The sequence below is a fragment of the Cuculus canorus genome, chromosome 16, assembly GCF_017976375.1.
Source record: "Cuculus canorus isolate bCucCan1 chromosome 16, bCucCan1.pri, whole genome shotgun sequence".
NCBI lineage: Eukaryota > Metazoa > Chordata > Aves > Cuculiformes > Cuculidae > Cuculus > Cuculus canorus.
In genome coordinates this window covers 2261658-2282432 of record NC_071416.1, presented here as the reverse complement: position 1 = coordinate 2282432, position 20775 = coordinate 2261658, and the positions used below count along the sequence as shown (strand labels likewise).

The 20775-nt window shown below is 49.0% G+C and overlaps 1 protein-coding gene across 1 annotated transcript in view; it reads right to left on the bottom strand.

The window, feature by feature from the left end:
* LOC128853847 (hydrocephalus-inducing protein homolog) overlaps positions 1-20775 on the bottom strand; it is a 39245-nt gene that overhangs the window by 6909 nt on the left and 11561 nt on the right. Inside the window, exons 7-16 of the mRNA XM_054081837.1 lie at positions 17754-17955; positions 12950-13133; positions 10483-10582; positions 8955-9073; positions 6972-7195; positions 5234-5301; positions 3072-3307; positions 2597-2694; positions 1240-1375; positions 666-830 (exon numbers count right to left, since the gene is read on the bottom strand). Of these exons, the coding sequence (XP_053937812.1) occupies positions 666-830; positions 1240-1375; positions 2597-2694; positions 3072-3307; positions 5234-5301; positions 6972-7195; positions 8955-9073; positions 10483-10582; positions 12950-13133; positions 17754-17955 (1532 nt within the window). The remainder of the gene's footprint in view (positions 1-665; positions 831-1239; positions 1376-2596; positions 2695-3071; positions 3308-5233; positions 5302-6971; positions 7196-8954; positions 9074-10482; positions 10583-12949; positions 13134-17753; positions 17956-20775) is intronic.

The window sequence follows — 20775 nt, the reverse complement described above, 5'->3', positions numbered from 1 at the left end:
ACCAGAAAAGAAAACACCAGGGAACAGACTCGCAGAGGAACCCTTCACAGCCCGGAGGAAAGATCCATGTGAGACTTCACCCAATTCTATAAAGACCTCGCATCAATACCAGACAGCATAACCTAAGAGAACAAGACCAAGCTTATGTTTTGCGTTCTCGTAATGCATTGCAGTGATTCCCCTGAGGTCGGAATTGCACAATGGGATCCATGTGAGTACATTCTGCCACCAGTGCAGGAGGTACAAAAAAGGCTTGGGCTTTTGGCAGAGAGATAGAATGGATATTTCTCAGACATGATGGGCCTGACTGTCAGCATAGTTCCTGACACAGCATGTCCCTGTGTCCTCCTGAACCAAAGTCCCAGTGAAGCAGCAGTTGCTCATCCAAGAATGCAGCAGAGTGTGAGATCCAGGGACTGTGATGGGTTTCAGACTGGGCTTGTTATCCCTTATCACAAATCCATCATTAAACGCTGTGTCAGACACCAAAGAAGATGCCATCATTCCTCTTCTCTAGGCTGTTACTCATGCTGTGAATCCCTGCTGTCATTTTCCACAGCTGTGTGCTAAAAATCCTTGTTTTCCCAAGAAGAATCCCTGTACACTTTAGTGTCCCCGCGCCCAGCACGAGTCGCACAATGGCACATTTCTCCCCTAGCACTCACCAGCGGGAATTCTTCCTTCCCAAATGCCGCAACACAAGCAACAGTGTCCTGCTCTCCCGTCACCTGGGCTTCCAGCGTAAATGGGACCTCCACTGAGCTGCAAGGCTGGATAATCCCACATGGCACAGGGCTGGAGTACTGCACAGCAGCAGCGTCCTTGTGTTCCTATAATGGACAGAATCAAACCCAACTTCAGAGGAAACTTTAAACTTCTTGACATCTAACACGTTTTAAAAAAACCCAGGACAAAGCAGAAGGTCACAAAGCCAGATGTAAGACCAGCATGGACGTAGCACTCTGAGGGGGGTCCGAAAGCTGCTGCATCCACAAACACCCACTCCTGTGCAGGCAGCCTCCTTGCAGCAGCTTTGCACAACCCTCTAAGCTCTTGTGCATGAAAGAATCCCAGAGATTAGAAGAAAACCTGCTTCCCAAAGAGTTTATATTCAGATAGGAATATGAACTCAGGAACCAACCTGAATATGATCACCAAGGTCTTACCCAGAAGCCTTTTATTTTCTCTCATAAACCCTTCAATAACATTTGTGGGCAGGAGGCGGATGCAATGACAAACCTGAGGAAGAACCCTGTAGCAGCCTGGAAGATTGCTGTCATTCACAATGGTCAGCGTCTGCTGACAGGGGACTTTCAGGAAGCACTTTTCAAATGTCACAACAGGGTTGAGCACTCGCAGCTGAGGAATGACACATCTAGGCAGAGAGATGACCAGACATAGAACACAGAGTTTATTTACTCTCCAAATAGTGTGAAATGGAGCATAACATGTTTGTCACTCCCAAATAGACATTAAATACCCCTAGAGCAATAAACCACCTTTAACTTCTTCTTACCGAATAACCTCTTGTAAAGGAGGGGCAAACCCTGAGACTCAGCATGACAGAGGCTGCCAGGTGCCCAGGCAGAGCATGATGCCCTGTGCCAGAGCTGTCTGATGGGCACCTTCACTGCAGGAGGCTTGCAAGGACCCTCCCAATAGTCCCAGCAAGATGCAAGCTCTGGGGGAGCCTTCCCACCAAAGCCCAGTGCTTGTCAAGGCTCACAGACCACAGCACTCCAGTATCTCAATAAAAATGACTCCCTTCTCTCCCATAGCGCTCTTGCCCTGCCTGAAAACTCAGCCACTTGTCCCAGTAATAGAAACGCAAGTTACCATCTGCCTTACGCAGTGGGTGATTGCCCTCTCCCAGTTCCATCCCCACAAATCCATACCTTTCGGTTCCCATCTGCACTTCTTTTACCAAACTGCAGCCCAGACACTGACTGAACAGCTCTGCCTGGACGAGGGGAAACTCAACCCTCTTACGATTAAACTCACACCCACTGCAGTGCAACACGATTGAACTGGCTGCAGCCAGAACAACGTTTTGCTTGGGTCTGAGAATGTCCAAAGGAACCAGAGGGAAGAAACCTGACCTCACCTCATAAACTGTTCTGCCCTTTGTGAAATGTTACCTTTATTTTTTCCCCACCAGACCAGCCACAAGCCCCTTCCCCGCTTGCACACACCTTTGTTGACTGAACCAGACACCAGCTTTCAGCAGGCTCCCTGCATACCAAACAAGTTTTGCATTTTGGTTGCAACCCAGCCCAAGTGCAGCACTTGCAGGAAGGAGGAGAGGTAGCCCTTTGGAAACTTGTTATACCTCAAGCATCAAAAACCAGGCCAATAATGAACATAAGTACTGTTCCCTTTAGAGAAAGCCTCGGGGCCAAGCCTGTCTACTGAGCCCAGGTGCTTTGCAACGTGGGCCGCTTTCAAAGCGCTGCTGTTCTCCTATCTGGCTGGGCAGAGCTGGCTCGTTTGGCAGCACTTCTTCTTTGGAGATGGGGCTAGCAAACCGTGAGCAAGGCAGTGTGCTGGTGGTGGATGCATGAGGAGAGAAAATGAACTGCAGGGACAGTGCTGATACCTGGCTCTGAGGAGCAATGAAGACACCTTGCCAACACCCTCCACGTCCACCACCAGTGCCAGACGGTATTTCTTCACAGTGTTGGAACACAGGGTGATCTGGTGGAAGAGAAGATCATGAAATACTTCATCGCTCCCAAAAGCCATTGGCCATGCATGGTGTCCTCTGGTTCTCCTCCCACAGTAAGGAAAGGGAAGGTTTTACCCTAATCCTTCTGCTGGCCCACACGTAGAGGACAGTCTCTGGGAGTAATGAAAGTCTTGTGACAATATCTGCTTTGTTGACTATGCCATGCAGTTATCAGGGCACGTGTGAGCAAAAAAGTGCTCCTTCAGAAATTCCCCAGAGTAACCCAGCCAAGAAACGCCTCACAATAGTGCGTATATCTTACTTGTGTATGCTAGCAGCACTAAAACCCTCTTGTACATGAGCAAAGTTTCAGCTCCACCTGCTGAAGGCCAGACTGTTCCCATACCTGGATATCCTGGAATCCCTGGGGCTGGATGATCCCTCTGCAAGGAGTGATGGTAAATTCAGTCGGCCTGACCTGTCTTCGACTTCTCCTTCTTCGGGATGGGAGGGTGTTGTCCAACATCAGATGAGAAATGGTGACACTGGGCTCTCCTGAGCCATCCTCAGGAATGTAAAGGTTGAAGGTCCTGAGCACCGAGGAGGTGTTAATGAGGCGACAGGACAATGTGCTAGGAAAGCCTAGGAAAACAACCCAAGTAACAATTTATGCACCAATCAACCCACGGTGTGAATACTCTGTTATGATAAGACTGTGCTTGGACTTCAGCTCTTTTCAATCCCAATTACAGCTAACTTGAGAAGCTGAACAAGGAATTAATCGTTCCCTTTTCTGCTGATCAGAAATTGCTTCTTTGGCAATGCCCACTCTTAGCAATGTGGAACACAAGGAGTTTTTCTCTCTAACTGAGGAGCTCTCTCACATGTCCCCAAAAGAGCACCAAGTGATTTTCACTTATAAGCATGCATCCAGACAGACCACTTATTCTGAACATTCAATTCATAAAATTCCCTGTTAACTCCAAGAGCAAGTAGAGTATTGGCACCGAGGAGAAGCTACAGGAAGATAAAGGATGGATGAAATTGGGAGCTACAGCATGATGCAAAGCACTCCAACGCACTTTCTCTAGGCAGGATCCTTAAGGGATCTCCTGGTTTGGGGTCAACCAGGCTGAGCACGAGACAACTTGCAGCCCACTCCACAGGAGGCAAGGTTGGTGCTGCCTTTGGAATTAGCAGGAACTGTCAGCTAACAAATGTTATCTCTCTCCTGAGCTAGCAAATGGAAACATTGCATCCATGCTGCGCACTGGCTTTGGTTACTGCCCACAAAGGTTTGCATCACTTGACCTTTGATACCAGGTTTCCATAAGGCACCAGAGACACAGCCACACCAGGTGGGGATGCTCTGCAGAGACAGGACACCAGCCCACAGCCTGGCTGGCATCCCTGTGAGAAGGAGACATCTCCCATGGCTGCTTACTGAACGCTGCTGTAACGCAGGTGGGGAGGGAAACCGGCTGCAGACACTGCAGGTAGCTCATCCATTCCATCGACAGTGACCACTGCCTGCCTCCAGCCGTGACTCCAGCAGTAACTCCAGCAGGGAGGCGGTAGGCACAAAAAGGACAGACACAGACCTCGCAGCCCCAAACGGGACCAAAGTCTTTGCACACAACACAGCAGTTTTCAGCAGAGCTGATGGCTGCCTTCAGCTGAAAAGGCCAAGTTAATGAGATCACACTAAGTAGCACTAATCTCCTACTACACAACCATATTTCTGCCTGGTGCGTTTCTTCTTTTATTTGTTTGTAAAGAAACAAAAAAGTGGCAGAGGAAGGATGTAGAAAAGGGAGAAAGTGGCTCAGGAAAGGCAGAGAGTTGTGTGAAAGGGTCCATGAACAAAATGAAAATACAGAGGCACCCTGAATGCAGAACGATAATAGCCCTTCAACCAGTCCACAACTGATTTCACACTTAAACTGGAGATCATCTCACTAAAAATGAGCCTTTTGTGAGACTGTGATGCAGAACCAGAATCTGCATTTCAGTGCAGGTGCTCTGGAAGCTCAGTCACCAGTTGTTGACACCAGCAGAGGTGGCCTTTCAGCAGAAAAGGAGCCCACCTCTCCAAGGACATCAGTGCCTGATGCAGAGCTATCCTTTGGGCACATTCGCTGGTAAGGTGATAACGAGGTGCCCTCACAGCACTAATTAACATCTGACACTAAAGGTCAGGTGGGAAATGGTGGCCTTGCCTTGCAACAGGAACCAGGCGAGCTACAGGTGGCATAAACTCCCTTCTCCTACAGTCCCATCCCCTGGGCCTTCCTAGGACACAGACTTTTACAGACATTCTTCTGCAAGGACTGGGAGGTTGGGACTGGACTGACTATGAGGGACACCAGGACACGCTGACTTCCTATTCCTTTGGTCTCATTTGATCTCATGGTGGTCAAATACCACCTAAACAACCAGCAGCCCTGGTTTTACACACCAAAGGCTGCTGCAGAGGAACACAAGTGAGGGACGCTCTCATGCTACAGTGCTCAATGTTGACCATGAACAGACATCTTGATTCAAAGTTCAAGTGCGGGGCAGACTCACCAAAGGAGACATCACCAAAGGAGAGAGAAGGCACATCAAAATGAACAAGTGGTCCGGTAACACAGCCCCTGTGAGGACAAAGACAGACACTGGAGATGTGCAAAGCTTTCAGTTTGCATTACAACTCAGATCAGTAACAGCTGGTCTCAGAACGGCAGTGGGTTTCAAACCAGCCCATCACCCTTGTGCTCAGCACAGCATCTGTGTGGACAGGAGGCAGCCCAGGCAAAGCCGTGTGCAACTGAGAGCTGCTGATGCAGCTGAGGGCATCGTGTCAGGCAGGGCCCACTCCCCGCTTGCTGCTGGCCCCACAAAAGACCCTGAACAAATGATGGCTCCGTGCCTCATTTTCCTCATCTGTAAAGTGATGGACACAGAGGTGCCACAGAGAAGTGGATTCGCTGCAATCAGCCTTCCCAGCTGCTGGGTCCATGCTTTGGTATTTCTTAGCTGGAACTGGTGTTTCCATGGAGTACACGGAACACCTCCTCAGATGATCTTGGGCCATGCAATCGTCTGTCAACAGACATCTCCCTCCCCCCCTTGCAAAGTATTAGTCTTGTCGTTCTTTTTTTATTGATATCCCCTACCAGTTGGCAAAATTAACCACAGACTCTCTTCATTTCTTTTCTGCTTTGATCTAGTGCCTCCCACCAGCCGCAGCCCAAGAGCCCGGCTGCTGAGCAGACACAGGCAGCCCCAGAGCAGTCAGCATCAGCTTTCTTGCTGATACGTTATCCTCCAGCCCATGGTTAAGACTGGCTGAGACACGCTCACACGCTGTTGGGGTCCTGAGAAGGGAGCTTTGCCTCTCCTGTCCTCAGGGCTTTTTCCCCCTTCTGCCCCTCACTTGGTGAGGGTTATCTTTTGCAATGGCACCAGCCCAGGGGGTGATGCTCAAGTCCTTGTGACAGCGTTTGCTGCAGAGCCCCCAAAGCCCCTCATCAACACTTTTGCAGCTGCAGAAAGGAGGAAAAAAGGAGCCCTTTCTGCACCAGTGCTGGGAGGACAGCTTGTCCCAACACATTAGCATGAGAGATGAAGCTGAGGCTGCTGCTGCTCATTTTGTACGGATTATTAACAGAGGATTTTGAAAACACTGCTTCTGGCTGCAGAAACGTCCCAGGCTGGCCCAGCCCTCAGACATCTCCCAGGCCCTGCTGGCCTTGCTGCGTGTTCAGGTGGGACATCTCCGACCATCACTGCCCAGAGCTGATACCATTACCCTGTCTGCCAGTGTCCACAGGGAAGTGAGCTCCCCGAAAGAGTCACTCCAGCTCCTGGGAGCCCAGGCTGGGCAGCGGGCAACTCCACATGTTTTCCATGTGGCCTCCAGGAGATAAACTGTTTTCCATCATGGGCAGAGTCACTGCAAGCCCTGGGGTCTTCCCACAGGCGTAGAAAGGGTCACAGAAGGAACCTGCTGCTGCCAAACTCTGCGCACAGTGTCCCAGAAAGTCACAGAGCCACCCTGCTCAACCATGAAGGCAAAGCTTGGGTCTCCCACAGGGACCCACGGCTTTCAGAGTTAAAGTGTACACTGAGAGCAGCAGAGACACGGTCACTGCCCCTCACAGGGAACCATTGCTGTATCTTGGCTCTGATCCCAGCCACCCCACACTAAGACCTTGGATATCACCTTTTTTACCACTGCTTCACCATAAAATGAGGTTGGTGGGTGACGACTGCCCAGGGAAGGCTACAGATGTGCCCATCAAGTTCCTATATCCCTCCTCACCTGATAGTCAAAGTCACAGGCTCAGGGGATCCATTTACATTGAATCTGAACTCTTCTGTGAACTCCCCCAGGATGGTGGAACTGAAGGAGATCTTGATGATTTGGAGCCTGTTTGGTGAAATGAGACCTTCCTGAGGGAGAAAGGTGAAGCAGGAGCCCAGAGCTGTAGTTGGAGGCTCCAGGCTGAAGAAAGCATCGATGGCTCCTTTGTTAAACAGGATCATCTGCAGCAACAAGAAAGCGAGATAGAAATACATAAGGAATCTTCCTTTCTACAGAAGGCCGATTTGTGTTTCAGTAATCACTTAACACCCGCAGAAGAAAGAAGCCAATGAAAATACAAACAGGACAAGTTTTGCCTTTGGGTTGTTTTCATGCAAAGCAGTGATAACTTCACACAAACAGAATCCTGCTGGGTTTATCACACTGACACGGAGGGGTCCACTTTGCCTTGCAGAGCAGAGGCCGTGCCCAGCATTAGCTCATCGATGCAGCCCTGCCCCTAAGAGCCCCCAAAGGCCAGCTGCCACCTCACCAGCGACTCATCCACAGCAGCTTCTGCTGCAGGTGAGTCGGGTCCTGCCAAGGGCAGAACGTATTCAGCTTCCACTGCAGCTGACGAGTTCACTGCCTATAGCAGACACCTCAGGGCCGCTCTCTGGCTCTGCTGCAGGACATCAGGTTCCTTTTCTTTTTCCTTCAGTGTGGCGGTTTCTCAGTCTTTGCTCAAACAGACACATCAGGAAAGGAGGAGTGGGAGGTGCAGAGCTGCTCCATCTACTCCAAAGATTTTCTTTTCCCTAAATACTCACAGCCACTGCTTGTGAATTTACCATGAAGAGAATAAACCATGAATTCAGAACCAAGCCCGCTTTGTCAAACGCTGGGGAGATCAGCTGCCTCGAACAAGTGACACAATCCCGCAGCGTTGTTTGAGACTCAGCTCTTTTCATGTCAGGCAAGAAATGCCTACACCTGCCTGCGTGCTGCCAGGCACCAACAAACCCACCCAAAGCAGAGCTGTAACACTACCAGTTGTTGCAGGGGAAACCCTGCCATTCCTACTGGTGGATCTCTCTGCTTTGGATTCCTGTGGCCTAATTTTTGTCCTTGCAAAATCTGTCAGAAAAATTGAGACAGAAGTAGAGAGGTGTCCCTTATTCTTTAAGCTTCTTTAAGCTGCTGTTGAAAAGATTCCTGTACTCCCTCTCTGAAACAGTGAATTGCAAACTGCTCTCTCCTCTCACATTTTTTACACCTTAGTTACAAATTGCACTCAGGGATCCTATGCTGAGCTGAGGTTTAGCTCCGGTCTCGCTGCTTAGTGCGGCACTGATAGCATCACCTACTTACTCACACTTTCTCAAGTAATGAAAAGAATAAATTGATGGAGAGAATTAGTAAAGTAGCAGCATTAAAAATGCACACAGAGCACAATATTTTGATTAGAAAACACCTTAATATGTGAAAACACCTTCCCAGCCACAGTCAAGCTTTTAAAAGCATCTGGCATGATGTATTGCCCCATTTTCTACTTCTTTCCATTGCTCCATCTTATTTTTTTGCAGAAGACTCAACACCAGGGCAAGGCGGGGGTGGAGAAATAGGCAAATATGGAGAAAGTTTTTTCCTGAAGTGCTTTGCTCTCTTTAGAGCCAGAGGTGTTCCAAAGCTGAAGTGTCTTTTTAACGCAGTGTTGCTTTCGTGTGTCAAAGAGGTTTTTTTTCCAGGAAGCCTCCCTGCTGACCTCAAAGGGAGGTTGCCCAAAGGCAGGGACCAGGGCTTCACAAACAACATACGCATCTTTCAGAACCCCGAAAAAATCATCCACATGCTGTGAAACCTCTCAGACTTCACTGTTATGTCACTGTTCTCTGCTTACAACTGCCTGAGTTGCCAGAAATCCTGCAGGTCCATGGGGCTCCCAGCTGTCCAGGGAGCCATCAGGATCCATCCTAGCCCCTGTGAACCCCTACTGCTCACCTCATAAGTCTGCGCTGATTCGACAGAGACCTTCCCGATGTCCAGCTGGTCCAAGTCAGAGCAGAGCTGGGGCCCTATGCCTTCCCCTTTGATGCGCAGGGGCAGCCTGGTTTCACGGCCTGGGGAGAGAGAGACTTCTGTTTCAGTGCAACAATTCCTTCTGTTATCCTGGATTTTCCAAGCTGCCTCCATGCTAGTCCCCAACTCCAGGCCAGAAGGGACCAGCTCTAGATGCTCCAGGGGAAGATGCAGGACCCTTCTCTTCCCTCAGGTACTGTAGAACGAGAATTTAAATCTCAGTAGGAATAATGCCCTGGCACATCCTGCAGCGGTCACACTCAGGCATTGCTGCCTTCCTTTCAAATAAAGAGGGGTGTAGGTGGCCCAACAGCACAGGACCTTGTTGCTGAGGGTCTTCACTTCTGCTTTCTGACACCCTTCCCTGTGTTTAATGACTGGCTTTGAATGTGATTCTCATCTGACCACACCAACAAACACTTTTACACAATGCAGGTCAACTCTGTCACAAGGTAAGGGACAAATTATCATTCTGGATTTAGCATCTCCCTGCAAAAGTGGCTTAGAAAGGGGTTTCACAAACTGTAACTCAATACAGTTCTGTGTGCAGACAAACCCAAAAATCAATTTTAAGTGTCTGTGCCCTGCACCGCGTGCTTCCTTCCAGCACACAAGAGACACAGCTTTATTTGCATGAATAAATAAGAAAGTCCATTTTGAGCTTATATATTTCTCAAGAGCAAATGTTGGCAAACCCATGCATTGACTGTTCTGAGATCTGAGATCCAAACTTGTAGCCACACATCCTAGAATCATAGAATAGTTTGGGTTGGAAGAGACCTTAAAGGTCATCTAGTTCCAACCCCTCTGCCATGGGCAGAGACATCCCACTAAATCAGGCTGCCCAACGCCCCACCCAACCTGGCCTTGAACACCTCCAGGGATGGGGCAGCCACAACTTCCCTTGGCAACCTGTTCCAGTGTCTCACCACTCTCATGGTAAAGAAATTCTTCCTAATGTCTAGTCTAAATCTGCGCCTCTCCAGTTTATACCTGCTCCCCCTGGTCCTATCCCCACAAGCCTTTACGAGAAGCCCCTCTCCAGCTTTCCTGTAGCCCCTTCAGGTACTGGAAGGTTGCTATAAGATCTCCTCAGATCCTTCTCCAGGCTGAACAAGCCCAACTCTCTCAGCCTGTCCTCACAGGGAAGGTGCTCCAGCCCTCCAACCATCTTTGTAGCCTTCCTCTGGACCCGTTCCAACAGCTCCATATCCTTCTTACACTGCGGATTCCAGAACTGGACACAGTATTCCAGATGAGTTCTCAAGGTATCCTGAGGGATCGCCAGGTATCCTGAGGGCTACTTGGAAACTGCAGGGACAGTGGGCACATGCCAGCACGGCCCTGCTGGCCACTGACCCTTCCTAGCAATTACACGTGAGCAGAGTGGGCTGGAAGACTGCTTGTGCCTCGCCTTCCCTGTGCCTGAGAGGAGACCAAGGAGCCATACCTGAGATGTCACAGTAGACCATTTGTTTGTAGACTCTGGCTTCTTGGGGTTTAAAGATCACATTAATTACAACTGAAGAATTTGGCAAGACATCTCCTTCCTAAAACAGAAGCAGACAGCAGATCATTTATCTTCAAATGTTACATTTCTTCTTTTCAGTCCCAGAAATCAGATCAGAAAAAAATTAGCAAATCTAATGGATTTTTCCACTCTCAGTTACAAAGGTGCTGCCTCTTCCACCCTTTTCTTGCATGTATACAGAAGTGCACAATGTACCCAAGTGAGCCACAGCAATTGGCACCCAGCAGAACAAGCCCTCCTGCTGCGGATCAATGGAGAACAGGCTCCTTCCCACCCATGGCTGCTTCTGCCCTGTGCCAGGAGCAGTCAGCCAGCACACAGGCTCTTCCAGCTGACAGATGACCTGAGAAAGGAGTAGAGTGTCTCATGCACCTTGTTTCTCTCTGCAAGGCGCACACGTTCCTGTTCCCATGAACATATGCTCAAACAAGAAGAGATGGCGTTTGCTTACACTTCCACACCTCTTTCAACAAGAAAGCTCTTTTCCTTGACATGCTCTTGCTCAGGGTTTTAAGTTTGCACCACGCTAGCAGTCTGTTTGCAGTTGTCTTCTGCTTCCTCAAGCACTTCTCCCTCTGCTTCTCTCCCACACTGCATCCCAGCACTGGTGTTCAGGCCTGCAGAGCCTTGCTGCGCAGTTTCAGAGACAGCCCTGCCTTGTAAAGGCTCTCACTCACTTCTTGCAACCGCTTTAAATAAAGGCACTGCTTGTATCCCCTCAAGCCCTGGCCTTACAAATGTCTCTTTATGCATTGTTGACATCAATATATGCACCTCTGGCAACTGTAATGCTCCTGTACCAGGAATGAGGAATTCAGAAGGAAACAAAAACAATAGTCCTATTTTTCTGCCCTCCAAGTGAGGCTTTGACTCTGCTTGCTGCTGGGCAACCTCAGTGCCTTCTTCAGAAGTCTTGAACTGATGGGAGCCTCCAGCACTCCTGCAGCATAAATATTAAGTGACTGAAACTCTCTCCATTGATTCAGCGCTGACAGCTCAGAGGGCCATCCGCACAGAAACCACCGAGCTCTGACACAGGGTGTTATTGGGCTGCAGCAGCAAATAATTCCCTAAGGCACAGTCTGCTCCGAGTCGACAGAAGAGAGGGAAGAACAGGTAGAAGAAACCGTTGCCAACACCAACAATGACCACGACATGAAGAAAAGAGAAGCCTGAAAGCATAAAGTCACCTGGATCCCTCTCAAAACCTAGAGCAAACACATTCGCCAGATCAAACACACTTCATGTTTCGATCCAGGAAGTAACTGGATGAAGATGAAGCCTTATGACACGACAACACACTTGCTTTAGAAAGCAAACTGGGGGATCAGCCTGCAACCCACAGTCAGCGTGCTGGATATCAGAGCCTTTGGGTGCCACAGGGGTGCTGCAAGGCCATCATGACATGGAGTACCAGGACTCGGTGCTGTGGGACTGCGCCTCAGTGCACTTCAGGAGCTCATGAGCAGGTTAAACAACTTGTGGACACATAGTCTGACTGTAATGAAGCAGGACCCCTGGGACACTCTCCAGAACCAGCTCTGACACGCTACAGGATGCTCTTAGTGCTCAGCTGAACAACTCCCACGTTCTACAAGATTCCTGCCGCTCCCATGATCACATCATGCTGCTGTCAGCTACAGTGGCATGAAACTGCCATTATGCTGACATAGGTGGCTCTCAGCCTTACAAGGATGACCAAAGAAAACATGATCCCCTGCCAAAAGGGGGAAAAGAAACCCCATTTCACCTATTTTAAAAGGAAGAAGAGGTTATGATTATTCTAGCATCTACTTCAAGATAAGGAGGGATTTTGTACTGCTAGGCAGCAGGCATTCTTCCTCTCAGACCACGCAAATACTCAGAATCAGGGCTCTGCTTGAATGAAGGACATGGGGCTTTGCTTGTGTAAACAGAAAAGCAAACTATTTTCTGTACCTATGTGCAATAGAACTCAAAAAGTCCATTGGAACCTGCCAGGCTTTTGTCCAGGTTGCATGAAGTGAGTGGTATTTCCATGATTACACCTGGCTTGAATTTGGCTTCATTTCCACTGACCATCTCATTTTTCAGGTCAACATGTGAACTAAAAGTGCTCGAACACCCATACACGACGTATAAGGCGTGGCCTTCCGCACAGCAACTGATACCTCTAAATACAGTAAGGACACTTAAGTGGTCTTAATTTATAGCCTTTGCAGCAGACTTTGGCTTTAGGCAGCTCTCACCACCTGCCAAGAGCCAATAGTTCAGAAATGCTTTTTGTAACAAGCTCTCCTGAAGTCTTTCTCGGCACATTCCATCAGCTAATGCGGGATCTGCCAAATGACCTCATCAGGGAAGAGGGGAAGAGGAGAAGGAAGGGAAGTTCTAAGGCGTCGCTTACCACTGGATCAATGGTGAAAATATCACTGGAGAAAAGCGTGCGGTCTCCTTGCCCTTTCGCACTCTGGTTCCGGACGTTGCCGGAGAGAAGAGGACGGCATTCTCGGAGACTGGAGAACTCCAAGCACTCCTTGAGAAAACAATCCAACATGTCATCCTCCCTGCTGCGCAGCCTCTGGCACAGCCTGTGGGGAGAGACAAACCAAGCAGATAATTTAATGAGCAACTTCTTTGCAGAGACCATCGTGTAACCACACGGGCAGCAATGCACTCGAGTAGGAACAGCAGCAGCTCAGCAAGGGGCTGACCCTGCACCACGGGCTTTCAAAGAGATCTGACTGCCACTTGCTGTCCTCTGGCAAGGCAGGAAGTTTTACTTCACACTTAGAAGCGAAGAAGAGGTTTTCTGCGGGCAAACAGCCCTTGAGAGAGCAACTTGGCTGAAAGGTCGCTTAAGCCTAGCCTTGAAACACCTTCTCTTTTTCCTTTTTGGCCTCCTCTGCAAAGCTTTGACACAGCTGATCTCTCCTGTACTTGGCAGTCATAGCAGAAATAATTTTAATATTCATAGATCACAATCAAGAGGAGAAGGGAGCACTGCTGCACAGCAGCTGCTTCCCAGCTGAATCACTGCTGTCCTCCCTTCCCTCTCCAGTCCCCTGGCCATGGAGAACCAGCAGGGGACAACTCTGGGGGATGAACGGAAAGCTCCATGTGCAGCAGATGCACTACGCACAAGACAGCAATCACCACCCAGCTAAATTCAAATGCAGTTAGAAAGGTACTACAGTCGTGGACATTGCAAGCTGCACGCAGACAGAGCTGCGGCCAAATGCTGTCACCAGCACCAAAAATCCTCACATTGGCTCACTCCGGCAGGGTGCAACGGGAAATGCTTCTTTAGGGCTGACCTGCAGTGCTATGCATGAGGAAGGATTCCAGCCACTGAGATAAGCAACTTCCAACTCAACCTCCATCAACAGGCAATAATTCCATCTTGAAATCCCAAAAAGCCTTGCAGGAGGGAGATGGAGCAAATCCCTGGGTAGACCTTCTAACTATCCAGGTCATTTTGGGTCACATCCCAGTGCAGGGTCTCACACTGCCTCCATCCACAAAGAAGTCTTCCCTGCTCCAAGACCTCAAAAGCTTCTCTGAGAGCAGGACAGTGGCCCTGGAGCTATGGCCACCCCTAAGATTGCAAGTAAGGAAGAACAAAACCTCCTGGTCAGTGTCCAGGACACAAACTGGCAAAACGAATGGTCCAGGGAAGTAGCGAGAGAAGGTCATGAGATTTTCTCTTAAGATATTGAGCTTGCATGGAACTCACACACTGTGAAATAAAACCAGAGAACAGTGGAAAACTCTTTGGGCTTCAAGGCATTTCTGACCTAATTACGCTGAACGTTATTTTTTCACAAGCCTTTAAAAAGTGCACCAGTTTAGGGCAGTCTCCTGATCAGTGATGGGTTCAGACTAACTCCTAGAGACCTGCACTCACCCAAGTCTGAGAAATCACACAGGATTCTCTAAATCACCCAAGCCTTTGTGTGTCATTTTCCACTCACCTGCCCAGCTGCAGGTGTTTCTGTGCTGCCCATCCACCAACGGCACCTTTTGAAGAACCCACCCCATCTTGCAGGGCTTGCAGGGCTTGTGAATAGGGCTTTAAACTAGATATGAAGGGGGAGGAGGATAACATCAAGCTAGCCTGTAACAAGTGGTGGGAGGACAGGTGTCAGGGATCAGGTCAGGGAGGATGCTTCCCTAAAACATCTTATAGGGAATAAAGGAAGCGCTGGGAAGGTGATGCAACCGGCAGCCCAGCTGAAGTGCCTTTAGGCAAACACATGAAGCTTGGGTAACAAGCATGAGGAGCTGGAAGCTCCTGTGCTACTACAAAGCTATGATCTAGTTGCCATCACAGAAACGTGGTGGGACAAATCCCATGACTAGAGTGTGGCTATCGATGGCTGCAGGCTGTTCAGAGGGGACGGACTGGGAAGGGGTGAAGGCGTTGCCCTCTGTCTCAGGAAAGGGATAGAATGTGAAGAGCTGTCGTTGAAGAGGAGCCGCAAACAGGTTGAAAGCTTGTGGGTCAAAATTAAAGGCAGAAGAACCAACAGGAATCTTGTGGTTGGTGTATACTACAGGCCACCTGAGAGAGGAGAGCCAACCAATGAAGCCTTCTTCCTCCAGCTACAGGAGGCTTCATGCTCACAAGCTCTCATCCTACTCAGGGACTTCAACCACCCTGACATACGCTGGAAAAGTAGCACAGCGAGCTGTAGGCATCCCTACACAACGCTGCCCGGTTGTGTAGGGATGAGGTCAGCAAGGCCAAGGCATAGCTGGAGCTGAACTTGGCAAGGGAAGTAAAGGCTAACAAGAAAGGCTTCTACAGGTACGTCAATCAAAAGAGGAAGGTACCCCCACTGATGGCTCGAAATGGTGATCTCATGTCTCGTGAGGTACTCAACAACTTTTTTGCCTCAGTCTTCCCTGATAACTGCTCTCTTCACTCCTCCTGGGTCAAGGGACAGCAAGTGTAAACCCCGTCCCACAGTAGAGGAGGATCGAGTTCATGACCACCTGAGGAACCTGAACATATATAAGTTTATGGGACTTGATGAGATGCATCCCAGAGTCCCAAGGGAATTGGCAGATGTGGTTGCCAAACCACTCCCCATGATATTTGAAAAGTCACGGCAATCAGGAGAAGTCCCTGGTGACTGGAAGAAGGAGAATGCTGTGCCCATTTTTAAAAAGGGTAGAAAAGATGACCCTGAGAACTACCGACCTGTCAGCCTCACCTGTGTGCCTGGGAAGATCATGGAACAGATCCTCCTAGAAACTATGCTAAAGCACATGGAGGACAGGGAGCTGATTAATGGCAGCCAGCATGGCTTCACCAGGGGCAAGTCCTGTACGACCAACTTAGTGGCTTTCTATGATTGGGTAACCACAGCAATGGACACGGCAAAACCAACAGGTATATCTGGACTTCTGTAAAGCCTTTGACACTGTCCCCCACAACATCCTTCTCTCTAAATTGCAGAGATATGGATTTGATGGGTGGACTGTTTGGTGGATAAGAAATTGTTTGGAAGGTCATATTCAAAGAGTAGTGGTCTATGGCTCAAAGTCCAGATGGAGATCCATGACAAGTGGTGTCCTTCAGGGGTCCGTACTGGGACCAGTGCTGTTTAATATCTTCATCAATGATAGTGACAGTGAGATCGAGTGCGTCCTCAGCAAGTTTGCAGATGACGCCAAGCTGAGTGGTGCAGTTGCCACACCGGAAGGATGGGATGTCAACCAGAGGGACCTGCACAGGCTGGAGAAGTGGGCCAATGAGAACCTCATGAGGTTCAACAAGGCCAAGTGCAAGGTCCTACACCTGGGTCGGGGCAATCCCCGATTTCAGTACATGATGGGAGATGAAGTGATTGAGAGGAGCCCTGCAGAGAAGGACTTGGGGGTGCTGGTCGATGAGAAGCTCGACACAAGCCGGCAATGTGTGCTTGCAGCCCAGAAGGCCTGTCATATCCTGGGCTACATCAAAAGAAGCATGGCCAGCAGAGCAAGGGAGGGCATTCTGCCCTTCTATTCCTCTCTTGTGAGACCTCATCTGGATTACTGTGTCCAGTTCTGGAATCCTCAATGTAAGTAGGATATGGAGCTGTTGGAACGGGTCCAGAGGAGGGCTACAAAAATGATCGGAGGGCTGGAGCACCTTCCATAGGAGGACAGGCTGAGAGATTTGGGCTTGTTCAGCCCGGAGAAGAGAAGGCTCTGAGGAGATCATATAGTGATCTTCCAGTACCTGAGAGGGGCCTACAGGAAAGCTGGAGAGGGACTATTCATAAAGGCTTCTAGGGATAGGATGAGGGGGAATGGACCAAAACTGGAGAGGGGCAGATTTAGACTAGACGTTAGGAAGAATTTCTTTACCATGACAGTGGTGAGACACTGGAACAGATTGCCAAGGGAAGTTGTGGCTGCCCCATCCCTGGAGGTGTTCAAGGCCAGGTTGGGTGGGGCGTTGGGCAGCCTGATTTAGTGGGATGTCTCTGCCCATGGCAGAGGGGTTGGAACTAGATGACCTTTAAGGTCTCTTCCAACCCAAACTATTCTATGATTCTATGATCTCTCATCACCACAAGGACATGGACTGCTGAAGCCCAAATGCACTTCCCAGTCCTGTGCTGTCCCACCTTCCCCACAGAACCCTCCACCTCCAAACTCTCCTCAGGCTCCGAGGAAGGGCAGAAACACATCATTCTGCTGGAAACCAGGACAGTGGAATACAATTCAACATCCCACAGCAGGATGGCCTCAGCTTTCTGGGCCAAAGCACTCTGCCCTGCACCCTGCCTGGAAAGTAGTTGCCGCCTTATCAAAGCTGGAATGGAAGCATCCGCACTTATCATCACAACAGTTGTTCCCTGCAGCTACGTTAAGTCCCAGGTAACAAATACTGATGCTTCCTCAGCCTTGTGGACCCTCTGTAGCCCAGGGATCTCTGGACCTCAGTGGTCCTCTGCTCCCACAAAAAAATCAAATTTGCTACCCAGTCACTGTAATCACACTTTTGCCCCAAACCAGCATCCTCAGCTGGAGCTCGGGTGGGACTGGAATGGGAAGTGCTGAGCTCCGTTACCCTGAAGGTCAGTGACATCCCCTCACACCGTGGATGCTTTACTTGCCCTAAAACATTCCAGAGCACCGACACCCCTATGAGGCCACACGTTACTTTTATCCTTGCACACAATATCCAACTGAAAGGAGTCTTCCAAACAAACCTCAGCTTCCGCTTATCCTCCTCTTCCTGAGTAACAAAAGCCTTCCACTGGAAGTGGGCAGTGATTCCACTCCGATTGTGGATGACCACAGTGCCGCGGTTTTCCAGAGTGAGGTAAGTCTTCTCAATTGTCAAGGACCTCCTCTCCAGCCTGATGTTGACATCTACAGCCGCTCCATAAAGGCTTGTGTGGGTATCTTCACCTGAAACAAAGCACAGGAGAGTCTTTGCTCACCCCACTTGCTGATACTACAACAGGGATAACCACCATTCGCAGAAGGAAGCGTTACGGCTCTTGGCAGTCTAACATCTCCACAGATCAATACATTTATCATATCCCTATGGCTGTGGGTGGACAGCATGAGGATGTCCTGGACACAACCTAAAGCACCTTATTTCTGGGTGTGTTTGTAGAAATTTATCCCCAAGCTGACACTGCTGGCAGTGAGATTTTTCAGATGTCCCCAGGTGGCCTGTAGGTTGCTATCCCACTCAGGTCACAATGAATTCTGGATTGAGGTAATTCAGGTGACTGAGGAATCCCACTCCAGTCAGCATTCACCCTAATGCTCTACAATGTTCTGGACTACAAACAATGCTAGGAACAGCTACAAAATAAAACACCATGAAAGCTGTCATCACCTCCCTGTCTAAATCTACGGCCACGTGGGTCTTGAAACCTTGGGTACAGTTCTGACCTCGCAAAACAAGCTGAAGTCTTTGAAATTAAATAGAGAAGGGCAGGAAGTACAACTAAAAGCATGGAGCAGCTTCTATGTGAAGACTGAATAAGATTCCTGAACCAAGAAATCATATGGAAGATAGATGGGAGAGGTTTGTGAAAGCAGGAATGGCCTGGAAAATGTGAAGAAGGAAAAAATTGTCGTGATTTGTCATAAAAGAGGAACTCGAGGGCCTGAAATAATGTTATTAGTCAGAAATTACACAAAAGCCGTACTACTTTTCCAGGGAATATTCCTTCCTTTGGAACTTTTTGCCACAGGAAGCTGTAGAGGCTGACAGCTGTAAATCCAGAGAGCAACCAGACAAACCCTTTGAAGATAAACCCATGAGAAACTATGAAATAAACATGAGACTAAAGCCCCCATCACAGAAAACTGCTAACTCCGGGGGAGGAAAAGGAGACGCACTGCCTGTTTCCACACGTTTTGCTGAGCATCGCCGTGGCTGCTCTCCTGGAGAGGAGCTGGGAATGCAGCCATCCTTATGCCTCTGCCTTCAGGCTTTGAGGGCTCTTTTGAAGGCTGGAGGGTTTTCCAGAGTACCTTCAGGCACAGAGAGAAGCATCTGACATACTGAATACCTAAACCCACAAACCACTCGGTACAGCAGAGCGCGCACAGCTGCCAGTGAGGCAGGGGAAGCCACAGATCTGTTCGCCAGGCAGATGAGCTCACACAGAAAACGGAGCTGTCAGGGCTGGCCAAGGGCAGCTGCAGACTTCATGTCTCGGGAACCAAGTTAGATGTGTGTCACAGTTTAGATTCTTGGTTGGTTAAGTTTAAAAAAACATCTCCGTACTGTAACCGTGATTTAGAACCACTTGACAGGGCAATATCCATGGGGTGGTGTTTGGGATGCTTGGTTCTTGTGGAAGCCCCTTTACTGAATTTGAACCTCTCTGCCCTATCATTATTTACACAACACGATCCTATCACACGCTGCCAGCTCTCTCATCCTTAGGTGCTCCTGAGAACTTCCCTGCAGATGGCAGGGCACAGCGCGCTTTGCAACCCAAATGAAGCAATGCCGGAACTTGAAGTTAAAAGCCAGACTTTTGATACAGAGGTGGAGCAGCTGGTTTGGGTTGTGCGCTCCTGAATGATGCTCTGACACAGCAGAAACAGCACTGTGCTTTATTCCAGCATCCATCTGCATGGCTATGGATGCAGGGTTGTTAGCACATCACAACTTTTTACTGTCTTGAAGCTTGAGGCTTTGGGCAGCCTGATCTAGTAGGGTGGCCCTGCCCAAGGCAAGGGGGTTGGAACTAGATGATCTTTAAGGTCCCTTCCAACCCAAACTATTCTAGGATTCTACCATTCTACCATTCTATGATTCTATTCTTTCTGGTCCTATTCTGAAGGAAAAACATTTTAAAGGGGAATTTACAGAAGAGCTATAACACCTTTCTGAATTCTTCTAATGCTACATGATCATTCTGCTGCAAGAGGGAATAGTTTTCAGAGCAGGCTAAACTGTTATTAAATAGAAAGAATTCTGGTTTGCCTGAAAGTAAAGCTCCATAAATGGATGAGCAAACCCTTGAACAAGACTTCCAAACAGATTTGGGGTTTTATGAAGAACACTTTCTTAGTGCTCAACAGCCGGTACCTTCCTTCACCAACTACTGCTCTGAAGAGTAGGAAGCTGGTAGGCAGATGGATCAGACTGAATAAAAGAGAACTGTGCCCCACTCATTTTGTCTTCACTGGGGGGTATTTTTACTTTATCCCTGCCGCACCTTCTTTGCTGAATTTAGATTTTATAGATTTCTAGGAGTGCATGACATTCAAATTTGGAATATCTGGGCAGCACGGAAAGCAAGATTCATTTTGTTTGCCCAGCCTATTGGAAGACTCTGCCTTGCTCTCACCCCTTCTATAAAAGCAGCAGAAGAGGGACAGGCCCTGCTACTTTCTTGCTGAGAATACATGGAGAGCAGAGCTCTTCGCTCAGAAGGCTGTTATTGCTCCTACCCATCCATCTGTCATGAGTAATTGTTTCACTCCTGCTACTGTCATCTCCATTTGCTGCCAGCATAGCCATGGCCCCAGCCTTTTGCTTCTGCATTACAGCCCTGCAGGGCCGCTGAAAGAAAATTATCTGCATAATTACACTTAGGACCAACAGCAGCAAAAGCATCTGAGTATACAGGGTCAGCCAAGCACAAGTTCAGTGAGGTTCTGCTAATTACTGAATTTCTCTGTGCTGACAAAGGGATCCCCAGGGATGCAGTGACCAATGACAAGAACTGGCACAGAGGACTTTCAGCACCCACA